General features: G+C 40.7%; 1 protein-coding gene across 1 annotated transcript; it reads left to right on the forward strand.

Annotated features, from left to right (window-relative positions):
* LOC311103633 (uncharacterized protein) lies at positions 1–2,628 on the forward strand. The gene is made up of 2 exons (XM_084145233.1): positions 1–102; positions 1,961–2,628. The coding sequence occupies exon 2, from the start codon at positions 1,968–1,970 to the stop codon at positions 2,619–2,621; it is 654 nt and encodes a 217-aa protein (XP_084001359.1). The 5' UTR covers positions 1–102; positions 1,961–1,967; the 3' UTR covers positions 2,622–2,628.
* The last annotated feature ends 19,116 nt before the right edge of the window (positions 2,629–21,744 follow it).

The raw sequence follows: 21,744 nt of genomic DNA on the forward strand, positions 1-21,744 counted from the left end.
CACACACACACACACACATCCAATCAACCTTTCACACGGCCTCGTACAGATCTAGACGGACATCGAGCACCAGAAAAAAATACATTTATTTTAAGACACCAGGTACAGTTTTTTTAATTTTGTGGTTTTTTGATCTTGTCTGTCTTTACTAAACAAGTTAGATCTAGTCTGTCCTTACTAAACAAGTTAGATCTAGTCTGTCCTTACTAAACAAGTTAGATCTCGTCTGTCCTTACTAAACAAGTTAGATCTCGTCTGTCCTTACTAAACAAGTTAGATCTAGTCTGTCCTTACTAAACAAGTTAGATCTTGTCTGTCTTTACTAAACAAGTTAGATCTAGTCTGTCCTTACTAAACAAGTTAGATCTAGTCTGTGATGTATATTTTTGTGGGTCTGACTCTCTTGGAAGGAATATGTCCAAATCTAACTCACAATTAACAACTTGATACTTTATTTGATCTAATCTGAGTTCATCTAGGTCTGCTTTAATTTGAGTTAATCAAGTTCTGCTCTAATCTGAGTTCATCTAGGTCTGATCTAATCTGAGTTCATCTAGGTCTGATCTAATCTGAGTTCATCTAGGTCTGCTCTCCAGTCTTATTGTTTATCAGATACAACAACAGTTATAATCTAACTAGCTAAGGGACGTGATTCAAAATCAATTATATATATATATATATATATAATATACACTGAGTGTACAAACCATTAGGAACACCTTCCTAATGTTGAGTTGCACCCCCTTTTGCCCTCAGAACAACCTCAATTCGTCGGGGCATGGACTCTACAAGGTGTCGAAAGCGTTCCACAGGGATGCTGGCCCATGTTGACTCCAATGCTTCCCACAGTTGTCAAGTTGGCTGGATGTCCTTTGGGTGGTAGACCATTCTTGGTGTGTGAAAACCCCAGAAGCATTGCAGTTCTTGACACACTCAAACCGGTGCGCCTGGCACCTACTACCATACCCCGTTCAAAGGCACTTCAATATTTTGTCTTGCCCATTCACCCTCTGAATGGCACACATACACAATCCATGTCTCAATTGTCTCAAGGGTTAAAAATCCTTCTTTAACCTGTCCCCTCCCCTTCATCTACACTGATTGAAGTGGATTTAACAAGTGACATCAATAAGGGATCATAGCTTTTACCTGGATTCACCTGGTCAGTCTATGTCATGGAAAGAGCAGGTATTCCTAATGCTTTGTTCACTCTGTGAAAATGTATATAATTTTTTTATATTACGTTTTTCAGAATAATAAAGCATTATTATCAAAATGTATTATACTTTAATAAGTTGACATTACTGGAAGCCTGACAGATTGTGGCTGAAAATATATATCAACCCTTTTTCTACATTAAAACATTGTACAGTAAGAGTGACAGATTTTCCCTCTGTTTATAACATACTTTTTTGTAACTTTTTAAACCTCACATTCATTGTTAGGTTGTAAATTATTTTATTTCCCTTAAGTTTCACTAGTCTGTGCTCCCCACGTGCTAACGTGCTACCGTCTAACCTCGAAATATAAATGGAAAATCCAAAGCCTGTAACACTATTGCCAGTGTAGTGATTTAGGGAACAGCCATAGTAGTGCACTCCTGTACCATAAAGGTTCAGACCTCTTAGCAGAGGCTAATATATGGAAGGTAACTTAACTGTATCAACATGAACTCTATTATTTAATGCTTTCTGTTTTCCTCTCCTTCCCTCTCTCTCTCTCTCTCTCTCTCTCTCTCTCTCTCTCTCTCTCTCTCTCTCTCTCTCTCTCTCTCTCTCTCTCTCTCTCTCTCTCTCTCTTACTCTCTCTCTCCCTCTCTCTCCCTCTCTCTCTCTCTCTCTCTCTCTCTCTCTCTCTCTCTCTCTCTCTCTCTCTCTCTCTCTCTCTCTCTCCTTCTCTCTCTCTCTCTCTCTCTATCCCTTTCCCCCTTTCTCTCTCTCTCTCTCTCTCCCTCCCCCAGGGGTACAATGGTTCGAACATTGAACAATATGGCGGAGCTTAGAGCTTCTAGGTTTGGTTGTCCCTCGCCCAGGCATGGACTCAAGCTCCTTTTCTGGTTCGCCAATGATTACATCTTCTTCGACAATGACAACCAGATGGTTGCAAAGTACAACCCCAACAAGGGAGGCTTTGGTTTCCGTCACTTCTATAACAGACTGGAGTGTGACAACAACGTCTGCAAGAAGCTGCTTCCTGATGATGGCTACCCATTCTATGAGGTGGGCAACCTCCACCTCACAGCATCTTATTCCATGCCTAATTATGTCAGAAAGGACTACACTGGTCACATAAATAACAGCAATATGGACCGCCTCATCATCAGCATGCGTCCAGACAGTACAGTGGATAAGGTCTATGTGACCCAGCACGAGGACCTGAGGAGCTTCGACCCGGTCAACACCTATCGCCTCAGCAGGGGGTTGCTCATGGTCATCTGCAGCCATTCATCCGCGGACATGTCATTGGAGGACTTCCTGGAACAGGCGGGCTATTCCACCCACGCCCAAATCCCATTCACAAGCCCCGCCTCAAGCCCTGCCCCAAGCCCCACCCCCAGGGAGTCCAGGATCAATATGGAAGCTGAACCAGTCATCCGGGAAAGCTACTGTACCATACTGTAGATCAGTGTTCTTTATTCCTGGTCCTGAGGACCCTAAGGGGTGCACTTTTTAGTAGTTTGCCCTTGTACTTTGCAGTTCATTTTGTTATGTTCATTTACACTAATACATTTTGGTCATTTAGCAGACACTCTTATCCAGATTGACTTCAGTCCACTAAACTAAGGTAGATAAACAACAACAGACTCTATCAGTCATAGCAAGTAAAACGTTTCTGTAACCGTTACTGAGAATGTTGTTGCTGTTGGGGCTGGCTACTTGCAAATATATTTCTGTATTTTAAAATACAAAATACATGTTTTTTTTTATTAAGAACACTATTTTGTAGTTTATATTGAACCATTGATCTTTATGGTATTTTGTCATTGTATTTTTGCCCATCCCTGATTGAATCAACGTAATTTCCACTTCACTTCAACCCAAAAAATAAATGTGATGACATTAACTCAAAGTGGAAAGCTGATTGGATATGCAAGTCATCAACGTAAGGGCATTTCATCTATTGGTGTAGTGTGGCCAACATTGAATGCAGCAAGTAATCATTCTCAAATTCCTTAGAGGCTAATTCATTGAGTCTATACAGTGAGGGAAAAAAGTATTTGATCCCCTGCTGATTTTGTACGTTTGCCCACTGACAAAGAAATGATCAGTCTATAATTTTAATGGTAGGTTTATTTGAACAGTGAGAGACAGAATAACAACAAAAAAATCCAGAAAAACGCATGTCAAAAATGTAATAAATTGATTTGCATTTTAATGAGGGAAATAAGTATTTGACCCCCTCTCAATCAGAAAGATTTCTGGTGTCGTATCGGGTGAATGGTGGCAATTATTGCTGTCAACAAAGAGTCCGCTCAAGCTGCACCGTGTTAGAGGCTTTTATTCAAATCACGAGGTTACAGCATAAGTTACAGACCCGCGGTGTCTGGAGAACGGCGTCCCAGATTGCAATGGCCGTTCTGCCTTCTCCTTCGGTTTTCCCCCTACTTATAAACAATGCAAAAAGATGCTCCCTCTTCTGGCCAATCACCAGTCTCCCCTGTCTACAACACACTTCCTGTCTGTTGTATGTGACGTTACACTAAAACATTCCCTCTTGATACTAAAATCAACATTCTTTCAGTTCCACTTAAAAACATTTAACAACGTCATAATCTCAATACACGACATATCCCCCCTTCGAGACGAACAGTCTCGAAAACAAACAGAATAGGATTATGACAAGTAACAATTTATCTTATTGAGTATCTTTAACATTAAACCAAAAACATTATTCTCTAGAGTGTAAATACCTTTCTATGAAATAACTGTTTATGAAGTGTGAATACATTACTATGAAATATGAACAAATCTCTATGGAGTGTAAGAGCGAAAAACTGTCCGGCAGCCATCTTTTCAGATATCCATCCATCAATCAAGACAGTAAAATTCTCTCACGGTCCCTCTGCCCCAGGCAACCACCTAGATACTCCAAATAAACTCATAAACCATGTAAATGCATTTGAAACTATGATGCAATTAAATACACATGTAAGCCCCTGCAAACAAAATCCTATCCAAAAAATATCCACTCTAAGATCCTCACATGTATTCAATAACATCAAATATCCTTCTACAAAAATTAATCCCTAAGGCTATGACACAATTATGTATTACACATGTCTATATTTCATTGCAGACACTGGAATGTAGTCCACTACACTTCATCTCCCCGTAGTCTCCTCTTCCAATGGATTGTTGATGATGAAATCGGCCACACCCTCCTTGTTTCATCTCCTCCAGTCATATTGTCCTTGTTTGAGTATTTCAATCTCCATATGTTCCCCAAATGCTTCTGGAAGAAAAGGAAAAACCAAACAGTATCTTTTGCAAAACAACACTTTCAAATTAAACATCAATATCAACTAAGAATATAAAAATGATATATAAATGATGTATGAATCACATAAATGATAGAATAATGAACTAGGATAATTATACACTTCCCCCCTGTGATTCATAAAATCATACCAAAATCACCCCAATATTGATTTTTTTTTTTTTTTGAAAAACATCAAAAAATCAAAAATGATATTTATCCATTCAGTTCCACTTGTCCATCATCATCCAGATCAGGAACAGTCAACATCGGCATCTGAGTGTTGTCTCCAGGCATCACTCTCCAACCTATCTCAATATCAAAGCTTTCTCAAAGGTCAGTAACAAATTACAAACATCACACAGTGTTATCAAAGCTGCCATTAAATGTAACCCATCACTGCCCCTACTGGCCTACCTGATCTTGCAACCAAGTCTTCTCAGATCTCCCAAACGCATCCCTTATATTCTTCAACGCATCTATAACACTCGTGATAATATCTGAACTATCTGCACTCAAAGTATCTACTAATATTATCAATATGATCTTTCCACATGTTACACCATACCATGGAAAAAGTCCCCCCTTCTCCCTTAGATTTATCCTTCAATGATAGGCTTGAAGACTATGACATGTAGCCATGTCTCTTTTCATCCAATTTCAAACCTAGCTTCAGATTTCTGTGTCCGGTGCTACCCCTCTTATAATGGTAGAAACCTCATATGGAAGCTTCAACGTTGACATGTAACAACATCCTGTCTATCCATAGGGTAAGAATATATATGCTTTATCACCACAAACCCTCCAAATATCTCTAAACTTCCCCATAGTCACATTGTCAGGCAAAAGCTAATCTTTTAACCATCAAAGTCCTGTTGTTCCTACTACCTGGTACATAAAAAATTACCTATTTCTCATTACTACCCTTAAGGTCATGCATACCCAAAGTTATCATATAACATCACAATCTGATATTCCCATAAACATACCCCTTACCTCATATGTTTTAATAGAACAAAAACAATTTTTAGCCCTCAATGGTTACACCTCAAATGCTTCAGGGTTTGCTGTTACCTGATTTTACTTTCCATCTAACAAATGCACCCAAGTTAATTCACTTAACCCAATACCACCTAACCCTAGGCTTAAACAAATGTTTTGACAACGACATTATTTTATCTGTTACTGATTGTTGTTGCTGATACAACAGTCATGACAAAGCATAAGATTGACACATACTTGATAGAGGTCGAGCGACCGTCTCTAAAATGTTTGACTGGAATTCTCACCAGACATGGACCCTCAAGATTCCTCACTGATATTACAGAATGAGTTAACCACTGGAACCAAAGATTCCTACCTGCCCATCTATCTCTAATTTTCACAACAGAAGAATCAAACCCATCCATTTAGTTTCTCTCTTCCCTAACGAGCGGTACTGATCAGATACCTCTCCTTGTCTGTCATTAAAATCAAAGACCTCATCCTGTACCACCATGATAGTATCCTTCACTATTCTCTCTACTACTATCTGCTCTCCTATTTTAACCCTATTCGTACTATCATTGACAGCACTCTCCATCCGTAACATAACCCCTGAGTCCTTCTTGCTACCCCCTTTAATTTCAGAAAAGTTGTTGTCGGTGTCATACTTCCTACATTTGCTATTGCCATCGTATCATTAATCCCTTCCAAAGTTACCATTAAAGTAGTTGATTTAGTTGATGTATTAACCTTAATTATTTCTAGTGGGAAAGCTACCGATATCCTATGTGTATTATTTACTGTTGGAGTGACTACTGTAACATATACTTCCTGAACTCCTTTGGTGACTGTGAAACTTCAACAGATTTCAAATCTTCCATCATAAGCGTTACTTTATGAATTACATAGCCTTTTAACCAATAATTCTTAACCGGAACAAATTCTAATGCTTGCACTAGATAAGTATACTTCTTCTCCATAATTATCTCTCCATGTGGGAGGAACGTCCCCATCCTAACCCTAATAAGTATTTTTCCCTAAAATTGGTGCTGGAGCTATTGGTTCCCTTATAATCAAATGCGATATATTTATGGCTTTAATAACTATCAATGTTGAAAGAGTTAAATTGCTTCTCACTGTTGTTTTAATAGACTGAAGTGTTAATGTCTTGGGTCTTTAATGACTTGGAGAAGTTCTGCAAAGAGGAGTGGAACAAAATCCCTCCTGAGATGTGTGCAAACCTGGTGGCCAACTACAAGAAACATCTGACCTCTGTGATTGCCAACAAGGGTTTTGCCACCAAGTACTAAGTCATGTTTTGCAGAGGGGTCAAATACTTATTTCCCTCTTTAAAATGCAAATCAATTTATAACATTTTCGACATGCGTTTTTCTGGATTTTGTTGTTGTTATTCTGTCTCTCACTGTTTAAATAAACCTACCATTAAAATTATAGACTGATCATGTCTTTGTCAGTGGGCAAACGTACAAAATCACCAGGGAACCAAATACTTTTTTCCCTTACTGTATACCAAATCTGGAGTCAATCTGATTTATGGTTCATGAGGAGATGATTGCAGATGATTTTGAGCATTAGCGTTACATATGCAAATAATGAGTTTCTTTTTGTTTTTGTTTCTTTGTATTTTTTTGTATTTCTTATTTATTTATTTTCACTTCCATATGTATATACTCCCCTTTATTACTTTTCAACCCCGCCATCCCTTCCCCACCTGAAGCAAACTAGTGAACAACAATGCTTAGGCCTCTACTTCCGGTCTATACTTACTATCTACACCTTATGGACAGAGTTAATTTTACAATAATTCTATTATATACATATACTTGTTTTATTTTTTGCTCCTGAACTTCTTCCACTCTCAACCTCTCCGATCATCCCCATGATGTCCATCCGGTTTGCTTCTATATGCCATATCTTTCTAACTGTGCTCTTTCATTTTACATTTACATTTTACACTCTTTTCCCAAAAGCTCCCAACATACAACCTATATACTTATTATGGACACAGTATGCTTACATTATTAGCTATCTTTGTTATTATTTGTTATTAGTCCCATCCTTCAACTCTATTCAATACCTCCCATCTATCTCTTAACACCATCCATATAGGATTTCTATTTGCCATATATATTTCAACCGTACTGTGATGTTTTACAAACGTTCTGAACCTTTCTATTCTCATTGCTTCTACAGATTGTGAATAAAAAATAAACATTTTTGTTAAAAGTATTATTATATTATTGATTGACTATGACTTTTCAGATCACCCGGTAATGCTATCTGCAAGGTTAGCTCCAGGTAAATATTGCAATCCTTTAGCCATTCCTGGACCTGTGTCCAAAAACAAGCTACAAATGGACAGAACCAAAACAAATGATCTAATGATTCTGTCTCTTCACAGCAAAATCTGCAGAGCTGGGAAGATTGTATCCCCCATATAAATAACATTATATTGGTAGCAATAATTTTATATAATAATTTAAATTGAAAGATTCTAATTTTTGAATCCGGTGTCGTTTTGCGTGTCAGTTCATAAACACTATGCCATGGGATCGGTACGTCAAAGATCTCTTCCCAACTATTTTGCAATCTATATGGGACGGCTGTCAATCCTTTGGTCCTTAAGTGAAACTGATATACTTTTTTATTCATCACAGTTTTCCTTAACCAATTATGTTCTTTAATGCAAGGCCGACAGACAAGTTCCTTACTTTCTCCCCCTTCCACTTTTCTCTTCCACTTTTGCGGTAAGGCTGCAATTATTTGGTTGTAATTTTGGGTAGAGCAGACATTTCCATATGTTTTTGTTAGCTGCATGTGCGACATAACTCCACCAGTCCTACCGATGATATCATTTACGAAGATTATACCTTTTTTAAACATTCTGTCAAAAAATTTAGGTTTTTTGTCAATTAGTATATTTGAATTTAACCACAATATTTGTTGCATTATTTGTTCTGTCGTTTCTGGTGGATTAAATTGAAATTGCAACCAACTTTCTATGGCTTGTTTTAGAAATAGTGATATTTGGGAGATTATTTCCTTTTCAAATAACTGCAAATGAGTTGTTGTAATCTGAATAAAGGGAAAAAGGCCTTTCTTGAACATTGGGTGAGACAATCTTTACTAATTTGCTTGAGAACCAGTTCGGGTTTAAGTATAACTTTTGTATGACTGAAGCTTTTAGTGATAGGTCTAATGCTTTAATATTTAATCATTTCTGTCCTCCGAATTCATATTCATTATATAAATATGCCCTTTTAATTTTGTCTGGCTTGCCGTTCCAAATAAAATTGAATATTTTTTCTCATATAATTTTAAAAAACTGTTCGCTAGGCGTAGGCAAGACCATAAGCAAATAGGTAAACTGGGATAATACTAAAGAGTTAATCAGGGTGATTTTTCCACAAATTGACAGGTATTTTCCTTTCCATGGTAGTAAGATCTTATCTATTTTTGCTAACTTTCTATTAAAATGTATTGAAGTAAGATAATTTATTTCCTTTGGGATATGTATTCCGAGTATATCCACATCACCATCAGACCATTTTATTGGTAAACTACATGGTAATGTAAAAATTCTATTTTTAGTGATCCAATATGTAATATAGTACATTTGTCATAATTTGGTTGTAATCCAGAGAGGTTAGAAAATGTATCTAGATCCTCTATGAGGCTGTGGAGGGATTCTAGTTGTGGATTTAAAAGAAAACATGAATCATCAGCGTACAATGACACCTTTTTTTTTAAGCCCTGTATTTCTAATCCTCTGATATTATTATTGGATCTGATTTTAATAGCTAACATCTCGATGGCCACAATAAATAGATATGCCGATAGTGGACAACCTTGTTTCACTCCTCTTGACAGTTTAAAACTTTCTGAGAAATAGCTATTATTTACTATTTTACACCTAGGGTTACTATACATGATTTTTACCCATTTTATAAGAGATTCTCCAAAATTGAAATGCTCCAGGCATTTATATATAAACCCCAGTCGAATTTTATCAAATGCCTTTTCGAAGTCTGCTATGAATAGCAGGACTGGTTTCCCATATTTTCCATAGTGTTCTATTGTTTCCAATACTTGCCTTATATTATCTCCAATGTTTCTTCCATGTAAAAAACCTGTCTGATTAGAATGAATAATATCCGACAATACCTTTTTAATTCTATGCGCTATACATTTTGCTAGGATTTTTGCATCACAACACTGAAGTGTAAGGGGCCTCCAATTTTGTAAATGGACTGGATCTTTATATTTTCCACTTGTATCCTGTTTCAGTAATAATGAGATCAGACCTTCTTCTTGAGTGTCAGATACAGTGGGGGAAAAAAGTATTTAGTCAGCCACCAATTGTGCAAGTTCTCCCACTTAAAAAGATGAGAGAGGCCTGTAATTTTCATCATAGGTACACGTCAACTATGACAGACAAATTGAGAAAAGAAAATCCAGAAAATCACATTGTAGGATTTTTAATGAATTTATTTGCAAATTATGGTGGAAAATAAGTATTTGGTCACCTACAAACAAGCAAGAATTCTGGCTCTCACAGACCTGTAACTTCTTCTTTAAGAGGCTCCTCTGTCCTCCACTCGTTACCTGTATTAATGGCACCTGTATGAACTTGTTATCAGTATAAAAGACACCTGTCCACAACCTCAAACAGTCACACTCCAAACTCCACTGTGGCCAAGACCAAAGAGCTGTCAAAGGACACCAGAAACAAAATTGTAGACCTGCACCAGGCTGGGAAGACTGAATCTGCAATAGGTAAGCAGCTTGGTTTGAATAAATCAACTGTGGGAGCAATTATTAGGAAATGGAAGACATACAAGACCACTGATAATCTCCCTCGATCTGGGGCTCCACGCAAGATCTCACCCCATGGGGTCAAAATGATTACAAGAACGGTGAGCAAAAATCCCAGAACCACACGGGGGGACCTAGTGAATGACCTGCAGAGAGCTGGGACCAAAGTAACAAAGCCTACCATCAGTAACACACTACGCCGCCAGGGACTCAAATCCTGCAGTGCCAGACGTGTCCCCCTGCTTAAGCCAGTACATGTCCAGGCCCGTCTGAAGTTTGCTAGAGTGCATTTGGATGATCCAGAAGAGGATTGGGAGAATGTCATATGGTCAGATGAAACCAAAATATATAACTTTTTGGGAAAAACTCAACTCGTCGTGTTTGGAGGACAAAGAATGCTGAGTTGCATCCAAAAAACACCATACCTACTGTGAAGCATGGGGGTGGAAACATCATGCTTTGGGGCTGTTTTTCTGCAAAGGGACCAGGACGACTGATCCGTGTAAAGGAAAGAATGAATGGGGCCATGTATCGTGAGATTTTGAGTGAAAACCTCCTTCCATCAGCAAGGGCATTGAAGATGAAACATGGCTGGGTCTTTCAGCACGACAATGATCCCAAACACACCGCCCGGGCAACGAAGGAGTGGCTTCGTAAGAAGCATTTCAAGGTCCTGGAGTGGCCTAGCCAGTCTCCAGATCTCAACCCCATAGAAAATCTTTGGAGGGAGTTGAAAGTCTGTGTTGCCCAGCGACAGCCCCAAAACATCACTGCTCTAGAGGAGATCTGCATGGAGGAATGGGCCAAAATACCAGCAACAGTGTGTGAAAACCTTGTGAACACTTACAGAAAACGTTTGACCTGTGTCATTGCCAACAAAGGGTATATAACCAAGTATTGAGAAACTTTTGTTATTGACCAAATACTTATTTTCCACCATAATTTGCAAATAAATTCATAAAAAATCCTACAATGTGATTTTCTGGAGAAAAAAATTCTCAATTTGTCTGTCATAGTTGACGTGTACCTATGATGAAAATTACAGGCCTCTCTCATCTTTTTAAGTGGGAGAACTTGCACAATTGGTGGCTGACTAAATACTTTTTTCCCCCACTGTAATCTACCATTTACATAGGAGTGGTTAAAACATGCTAATAATGGTCCTCTTAGTATATCAAAAAAGGTTTGGTATACCTCGATTGGTATGCCATCCAACCCTGGAGTTTTCCCAGACTTAAAGTCTTTAATTGCATCCAGAAGTTCCTCCTCTGTAATTTCACCTTCACATGAGTCTTTCTGTGTGGCTGTTAATTTGACATTATCAATAGAAAAAAAATCTCTACAATTAGCTTCAGTTAGAGGAGATGGAGGCGACTGAAAAGAAAACTAGTACTTTGTTTCTTCCTTCAAAATATCATTTGGTGAATTATGGGTGACTCCGTCAATTGTAACCAGTTTCATTAAGTTCTTTTTGGTAGCATTCCTATGTTGAAGATTAAAAAAGAATTTTGTGCATTTTCCCCCATATTCCATCCAGTTTGCTTTATTTTTATAATATATTACACTTGATCTTTCTTGAATAAGTTTCTCCATTTCTTTTTGTTTTTCCTCTAATTTATTCTGAGCCTCTATGTTACAGTTTTTATTGCCATCTATCTGTTCTGTTAGACTTTCTATTTCCTTTGTTAGTATAAACTCTTTTGACCTAAATTGCTTTTGTTTTCGAGATGAGTACTGAATTGCATGGCCTCTAAAGGCACATTTAAAGGTGTCCCATACAATAAGGGGTAATAATGAGTTGTTAATAGTTTCCTTGTTTTTAGAGATATCAATACCAAATTCAGCGTGGTTCATCTTAGGGACGTCCATGATAGTGATGACAAGTTTCAAGTTGATAGGCCTCTGTGGAGTGGATTTACAGTGGTTTAAATGGACACATAAAATCAGATTGTTGATTTGTCAATAACTCATCCATCTGAGCTTCTCTCAAACTAGGTTAAGACATGTACCATGGGCCTGCATTCCAAATTTGGTGTCATTTGGGGTATTTTTGGCATATTTTAGCATATTAGCATATGTGCTAATATGCATCTACTGGTATAGTGTGGCAATCTTTTAATGCATCAACTTTATTTTCTCAAACTCTTTAGGGACTATTGTAATGAGTCCAAAGACTACATTTGGAGTAAATCTGACTTTTAGTCCATGAGAATTACAATTACAGTTAAAATGTTTCCTTTTTAAGATATCAATACCAAACTTAACATGGTTCATCATGGTAATGGACTTGATGACCCTAAAAAGTTTCAAGTTGATGGGCTATTGTGGAATGGATTTACGAAGGATTTAAATGGACACGTAAAACAGGTCATTGAGGCAGATTTGTTCAGCATGAGGAAAGACACCTACATACAAAGTTTCAAGTCTCTAGATCAAACGGGGCAACAGATATGAGGGTTTAAGTGAGACTGCTTATAACAGCACCCCCTACAGGCCAATCGGTGCCATTCTTTTAGACCCAGTTACTCATGGCCTCTAGTTTCTGTGTGCCGATTTAGAAAAAAAAGTGACCAATCAATGCTAGAGTTGTTTAACCATGTCAAGAAGATAAAGAACACAGAGAACAACAATAGGTGGATGTGACCCTTGACCCTGACACTGACCCTGACACCTGACACTGACCCTGACACTGACCCTGACCCTGACATTGACCCTGACACTGACCTGGACACTGACCCTGACACTGACCCTGACCCTGACCCTGACACTGACCCTGACACTGACCTGGACACTGACTCTGACATTGACCCTGACATTGACCCTGACACTGACCTGGACACTGACCCTGACACTGACCCTGACACTGACCCTGACACTGACCTGGACACTGACCCTGACACTGACCCTGACACTGACCTGGACACTGACCCTGACACTGACCCTGACCCTGACCCTGACACTGACCCTGACACTGACCTGGACACTGACTCTGACATTGACCCTGACATTGACCCTGACACTGACCTGGACACTGACCCTGACACTGACCTGGACACTGACCTGGACACTAACCCTGACACTGACCTGGACACTGACCCTGACACTGACCTGGACACTGATCTGGACACTGACCTGGACACTGACCCTGACACTGCCTATGACTGCCTCGTTTTGTACGAGAACATTAAACAAATGAGAGGTTTACCCACGAGGTGGAGAATTCCTTGTGACAACCCCAAGAGGTTTCAATTCTGTACTTCTGTCCTGTGTAAGGAGGGCTTCTTCTCAGGCAGTTTCTATTATGAGGTGTTGGTGAAGGGGAAGACTTCTTGGAAGAAAGGAGTGTCCAGAGAGTCTGTGGAGAGGAAGGTACTGTTGATACCGAAGAGGCCTGAGTATGGCTTTGGACTGTGGAGATGCAGCTTCATGCTAAGGACTACCAGGCCAACACCACCTCATCCTCTACCTGGCTCACCCCCAGAAGGTGGGGGTGTTTGTGGATTATAAAGAGGGGCAGGTCTCCTTCTACGATGTGGAGGCCAGGTCTCATATCTATTCTTTCACTGGCTGCACCTTCACTGGGAAAACCCACCTTCAGCACCGGTTGCCATCTTTTAAATCCAAGCCCAGAGCCATTGGTCATCTCTCCTGTCAGTCACTTGGCTTAGATTAGAAGAGAGAAGAGAACTGAGAATGTACATGAGTGTCGCATCCCATATGGCACCCTATTCCCTATGTAGTGCACTACTTTTGACCAGGGCCCATAAAAAGTAGTGTACTATTTAGGGGATAGGGTATCATTTGGGACTCATTCATTGTTCTATGTTCTGATGCATCATTCAGTAGTAGCAGGTTGGAGCACGGCACTGGCTACTGGCTTCACTAGAGGATGTGAATCCCACATGGGCCATCCACTGGCTGGTCAACACAAGCCTTATTCCATATTGTGTAACGATATAACCTGGACGTGGGGGAAGTGCATGCATCTTACGGTTGATCTGTCTTTTGTCATGTGAATATACTGATCAATTATACAGCAAAGCTAAATAGACTTTTCTGTTTATTTTCTATATATTTTTATTTTCGAAACTATGGAGCGAATCATAGAATAAACATTTAATTTAAACTAAAAGATATGTCTCGTTTAACGGCGCTGGTTGTCGTTCCATGTGTTTCTACATGATCCTCTCACTCCACCTTGTGGCCACAGATGGAACAGCACCCCAGACTGACGGAAGAGGAGATAGAGCTGAAGAGGGACGGAGAAAAAACAACAGAGGTATAAAGACCCTGACACACACCAGTCCCTGTTGATACAGCTAGCCTCCCTGTACCAGGTGGTGTAATACAGGGAGTGTTTTGTGTGAGGGGGACGGACACACACCAGTCCATGTTGATACAGCTAGCCTCCCTGTACCAGGTGGTGTAATACAGGGAGTGTTTTGTGTGAGGGGGACGGACACACACCAGTCCATGTTGATACAGCTAGCCTCCCTGTACCAGGTGGTGTAATACAGGGAGTGTTTTGTGTGAGGGTGACGGACACACACCAGTCCATGTTGATACAGCTAGCCTCCCTGTACCAGGTGGTGTAATACAGGGAGTGTTATGTGTGAGGGGGACGGACACACACCAGTCCCTGTTGATACAGCTAGCCTCCCTGTACCAGGTGGTGTAATACAGGGAGTGTTTTGTGTGAGGGGGACGGACACACACCAGTCCATGTTGATACAGCTAGCCTCCCTGTACCAGGTGGTGTAATACAGGGAGTGTTATGTGTGAGGGGGACGGACACACACCAGTCCATGTTGATACAGCTAGCCTCCCTGTACCAGGTGGTGTAATACAGGGAGTGTTTTGTGTGAGGGGGACGGACACACACCAGTCCATGTTGATACAGCTAGCCTCCCTGTACCAGGTGGTGTAATACAGGGAGTGTTTTGTGTGAGGGGGACGGACACACACCAGTCCATGTTGATACAGCTAGCCTCCCTGTACCAGGTGGTGTAATAGAGGGAGTGTTTTGTGTGAGGGGGACGGACACACACCAGTCCATGTTGATACAGCAAGCCTCCCTGTACCAGGTGGTGTAATACAGGGAGTGTTTTGTGTGAGGGGGACGGACACACACCAGTCCATGTTGATACAGCAAGCCTCCCTGTACCAGGTGGTCTAATACAGGGAGTGTTATGTGTGAGGGGGACGGACACACACCAGTCCATATTGATACAGCTAGCCTCCCTGTACCAGGTGGTGTAATACAGGGAGTGTTTTGTGTGAGGGGGACGGACACACACCAGTCCATGTTGATACAGCTAACCTCCCTGTATCTGTGAAGCTGTTAATAAGAGAGGAGAGAGAGAGAGAGAGAAGATGTTAATAAGAGAGGAGAGAGAAGATGTTAATAAGAGAGGAGAGAGAATATGTTAATAAGAGAGGAGAGAGAGAGAGAAGATGTTAATAAGAGAGGAGAGAGAGAGAGAAGATGTTAATAAGAGAGAAGATGTTAATAAGATAGGAGAGAGAAGATGTTAATAAGAGAGGAGAGAGAAGATGTTAATAAGAGAGGAGAGAGAAGATGTTAATAAGAGAGGAGAGAGAGAGAGAAGATGTTAATAAGAGAGGAGAGAGAGAGAGAGAAGATGTTAATAAGAGAGGAGAGAGAGAGAGAGAAGATGTTAATAAGAGAGGAGAGAGAGAGAGAGAAGATGTTAATAAGAGAGGAGAGAGAGAGAGAGAAGATGTTAATAAGAGAGGAGAGAGAAGATGTTAATAAGAGAGGAGAGAGAGAGAGAGAAGAGAAGGATGAGAGAGGGAAGGAGGTATGAAGAGAGGGAAGAGAGAGGAGAGAGGACCAGATGACATCACAAAGGGGAACCGGGGGGGAGGAGAAAGAGAGTAACAGATGTAGGAACGTTACATAGAGGAATACAGAGGTTTGTGTACGTGAGGTTCTCTCCTCCCTCTGAACACTCGTGGTTGAGTTTGAGAGAGAGAGAGAGAGAGAGAGAGAGAGAGAGCGAGAGAGAGAGAGAGAGAGAGAGAGAGAGAGAGAGAGAGAGAGAGAGAGAGAGAGAGAGAGAGAGAGAGAGAGAGAGAGAGAGAGAGAGAGAGAGAGAGAGAGAGAGAGAGAGAAAACAACCAACAAAAATGGGTCACAACTCCTGCAGCTCTGTTGCATACTGGGTCTGTACATAGTCAATGGTAGGCTTCGAGGAGACTCTCATGGTAGGTACACCTACAGCTCATCTCTTGGCATCCCCGGGACCACCCATACATAAAAATTTATGCATGCATGACTGTAAGTCGCTTTGGATAAAAGCGTCTGCTAAATGGTATATAAATATATAAATTAGTACTGTAGACTACTTTATCACTGACCTCAACCCAGATTCTCTCAGCCCTTGGCTGGTCTAGGATCAGGTCCCCCTGTCCATGTAATCATATTCATTATGATTATAAGGATTAAAACTGATCCTAGATCATAACTCCAACTCAAAGACGCTTTATGAATCGAGGAGGCAGAAAGTATGGAACACAGCCCAGCCCAGCTCAGCACAGGACTGGATTACTTTCAGTTTCATTTCCTGAATACTCTGGGATCTTCATGGTTAGTCCTGCCCCCAGAGTATATGATGACACACACACACACACACACACACACACACACACACACACACACACACACACACACACACACACACACACACACACACACACACACACACACACACACACACACACACACACACACACACACACACACACACACACACACACACACACACACACACACACACACACACACACACACACACACACACACACACACACACACACACACACACACACACACACACACACACACACACACACACACACACACACACACACACACACACACACACACACACACACACTCACACTCACACTCACACACACACATACACTCACACAGGTGACAGAGCTTGCAGATCATCCAATCAACCTCTCACACGGCATCATACAGATCTAGACGGACATCGAGCACCAGAAAAAATTACATTTATTTTAAGACACCAGGTATTGTACAGTTTTTTTAATGATGTGCTTTTTTGTGATCTTGTCTGTCCTTACTAAACAAGTTAGATCTAGTCTGTCTTTACTAAACAAGTTAGATCTAGTCTGTCCTTACTAAACAAGTTAGATCTAGTCTGTGATGTATATTTTTGTAGGTCTGACTCTCTTGGAAGGAATATGCCTGAATCTAACTCACAATTAACAACTTTATACTTTATTTGATCTAATCTGAGTTCATCTAGGTCTGATCTAATCTGAGTTCATCTAGGTCTGATCTAATCTGAGTTCATCTAGGTCTGATCTAATCTGAGTTCATCTAGGTCTGATCTAATCTGAGTTCATCTAGGTCTGCTCTCCAGTCTTATTGTTTATCAGATACAACAACAGTTATAATCTAACTAGCTAAGGGACGTGATTCAAAATCAATTATATATATATATATATATATAATATACACTGAGTGTACAAACCATTAGGAACACCTTCCTAATATTGAGTTGCCCCCCCAAAAAAAAAATACTTTTGCCCTCAGAACAGCCTCAATTCGTCGGGGCATGAAAACCCCAGAAGCATTGCAGTTTGTGACACACTCAAACCGGTGCGCCTGGCACCTACTACCATACCACATTCAAAGGCACTTAAATATTTTGTCTTGCCAATTCACCCTCTGAATGGCACACATACACAATCCATGTCTCAATTGTCTCAAGTCTTAACAATCCTTCTTTAACCTGTCTCCTCCCCTTCGTGTACACTGATCGAAGTGGATTTAACAAGTGACATTAATAAGGGATCATAGCTTTTACCTGGATTCACCTGGTCAGTCTATATCATGGAATGAGCAGGTGTTCTAATGCTTTGTTCACTCAGTGAACATTTATATAATTTTTTTATATTACGTTTTTCAGAATAATATAGCATTATTATCAAAATATATTATACTTTAATAACTTGACATTATTGGAAGCCTGACAGATTGTGGTTGAAAATATATATCAACCCTTTTTCTACATTAAAACATTGTACAGTAAGAGTGACAGATTTTCCCTCTGTTTATAACATACTTTTTTGTAACTGTTTAAACCTCACATTCATTGTTAGGTTGTAAATTATTTTATTTCCTTGAAGTTTCATGTTCCTGGATCCTTTAGGAGATTGTATTTTCAAACTAACACTTGTATCATCCAGGCTTTGTCCCAAATTACACCCTATTCCCTATGGGGCCCTGTTCAAAAGAAGTGCACTATATAGGGAATGGGGTGCCATTTGGGACTCATTTACAGTGTATTGTCTCTAGATGCTGTGCTGCCAAATTCTTGTGAGTGAAAATGTGTTCAAACCTGCTGGGCTGTTCATGTTGATGACGTTTAATGATAATCGTCAAGAGTGCTAACGTTACTAGGTAACCACAGCTATTTTAGGCCAATGATAACAACTGTCCTATTGTCACATTCCACAGCAAGAAAACCCCAAAAATTGTTGCTCAAACAGAAAGGGGAACTAACAAAGAGTCACTGACAACAACCAAAACGAAACAGGTGGGGTTTTAGGAGGGGCTCTGAAAGACACTCATGGGGGTGTCCACAGGAAGAGGACTAGCAACAACAACTGGGACCTAAAAGACCCACTATGAGACCCACTATGAGACCCACTATGAGACCCACTATGAGACCCACTATGAGACCCACTATGAGACCCACTATGAGACCCACTAAATCTGCCCAAGAGGAGGCAAACAAAAGAAAAACCCCAAACTGAAAGACAGGAAGCAAACCACAAAGTGGAGCAAAATGTAACCAGGAACTATCAGATAAAGGATTTAGTCTAGAAATGAAAATAGGGAGAGACAACTAAAGATGTTAACCCTCCACATCTCTCAAGACAACTAAAGATGTTAACCCTCCACATCTCTCAAGACAACTAAAGATGTTAACCCTCCACATCTCTCAAAAACAACTAAAGATGTTAACCCTCCACATCTCTCAAGACAACTTAAGATGTTAACCCTCCACATCTCTCAAGACAACTAAAGATGTTAACCCTCCACATCTCTCAAGACAACTAAAGATGTTAACCCTCCACATCTCTCAAGACAACTAAATATGTTAACCCTCCACATCTCTCAAGACAACTAAAGATGTTAACCCTCCACATCTCTCAAGACAACTAAAGATGTTAACCATCCACATCTCTCAATACAACTAAAGATGTTAACCCTCCACATCTCTCAAAACAACTAAATACGTTAACCCTCCACATCTCTCAAGACAACTAAAGATGTTAACCCTCCACATCTCTCAATACAACTAAAGATGTTAACCCTCCACATCTCTCAAAACAACTAAATATGTTAACCCTCCACATCTCTCAAGACAACTAAAGATGTTAACCCTCCACATCTCTCAAAAACAACTAAAGATGTTAACCCTCCACATCTCTCAAAACAACTAAAGATGTCAACCCTCCACATCTCTCAAGACAACTAAAGATGTTAACCCTCCACATCTCTCAAAACAACTTTAGATGTTAACCCTCCACATCGCTCAAGACAACTGGAGAACTGGGCCAGCCACTTTAATATCACCAGGGCCACAACAGGTGAAACACCTTCCGACTAATGAGATGGACAAGCCAGAACTGGTGTAACACATACTGACTAACGAGGTGACACCAATCGGTGCTCCCCACGTGCTAACGTGCTAACGTGCTACCGTCTAACCTCGAAATATAAATGGAAAATCCAAAGCCTGTAACACTATTGCCAGGGTAGTGATTTAGGGAACATCCACAGTAGTACACTCCTGTGCCATAAAGGTTCAGACCTCCTAGCAGAGGCTAATATATGGAAGGTAACTTAACTGTATCAACATGAACTCTATTATTTAATGCTTTCTGTTTTCCTCTCCTCCTCCTCTCTCTCTCTCTCTCTCTTACTCTCTCTCTCCTTCTCTCTCTCTCTCTCTATCCCTTTCCCCCTCTCTCTCTCTCTCTCCCTCCCCCAGGGGTACCATGGTTCGAACATTGAACAATATGGCGGAGCTTAGAGCTTCTAGGTTTGGTCGTCCCTCGCCCAGGCATGGACTCAAGCTCCTTTTCTGGTTCGCCAACGATTACATCGTCTTCAACAATGACAACCAGATGGTTGCAAAGTACAACCCGAAAGAGGGAGGCTTTGGTTTCCATCACTTCTATAACAGACTGGAGTGTGACAACAACGTCTGCAAGAAGCTGCTTCCTGATGATGTCTACCCATTCTATGAGGTGGGCAACCTCCACCTCACAGCATCTAATTCCATGCCTAATTATGTCAGGAAGGACTACACTGGTCACATAGATAACAGCAATATGGACCGCCTCATCATCAGCACGCGTCCAGACAGGACAGTGGATAAGGTCTATGTGACCCAGCACGAGGACCTGAGGAGCTTCGACCCGGTCAACACCTATCGCCTCAGTAGGGAGTTGCTCATGATCATTCACAGCCATTCATCATTGGAGGACTTCCTGGAACAGGCGGGCTATTCCACCCACGCCCAAATCCCATTCACAAGCCTCGCCCCAAGCCCTGCTCCAAGCCACGTCCCAAGCCCTGCTCCAAGCCCCGCTCCCAGGGATTCTAGGGATACCAGGATCGACATGGAAACTGAATCCAGAGCTCTGCCCAGAGCTGAACCAGGCTTCTGGGAAAGCTGCTGTACCATACTGTAGATCAGTGTTCTTTATTCCTGGTCCTGAGGACCCTAAGGGGTGCACTTTTTAGTAGTTTGCCCTTTGCAGTTCATTTTGGTATGTTCATTTTCACTAAGAAATGTGGTCATTTAGCAGACACTCTTATCCAGAGTGACTTAGAGTCAGTGCACTAACTAAGGTAGATAAACAACAACAGACTGTATCAGTCATAGCAAGTAAAACACACAATGATGCAGTCATGGCAATGGGTCCAGGGGAAAAGGGGTGTTGATGGTGTCAGTGTAAAGTTGCATATAGAACAGATGGTTGGGGGGGATTTGAGGGGGATGGGAGGTAGGAGGGGAGTGGATAAGAGCATTTGAGGGGTGGCTGGGGGTAGGGGGGTTTAATTGTGGGGTATTTTGAGGTGGTAAAATGGGTTGGTTGGGGGTATTGATGGATGTTGGGGGTGGAGGGGGTATTCAGGGGTGGAGGGGGTATTTAGAGGGTATTCAGTAGGTGATGGGGTATTTAGAGGGTATTCAGGGGGTGATGGGGTATTTAGAGGGTATTCAGGGGGTGATGGGGTATTTAGAGGGTATTCAGGGGGTGATGGGGTATGCAGTAGGTGATGGGGTATTTAGAGGGTATTCAATGTTGTTGCTGTTGGGGCTGGCTACTTGCAAATGTATTTCTGTATTTTAAAATACAAGTATTTTG

The sequence above is a fragment of the Coregonus lavaretus genome, assembly GCF_964263955.1.
Source record: "Coregonus lavaretus genome assembly, chromosome: 28".
Classification (NCBI taxonomy): Eukaryota; Metazoa; Chordata; class Actinopteri; order Salmoniformes; family Salmonidae; genus Coregonus; species Coregonus lavaretus.

What these genes read in the sequence shown, in the direction of transcription:
- LOC311103633 (XM_084145233.1), top strand. Translation starts at nt 1,968, where the DNA reads ATGGTTCGAACATTGAACAATATGGCGGAGCTTAGAGCTTCTAGGTTT.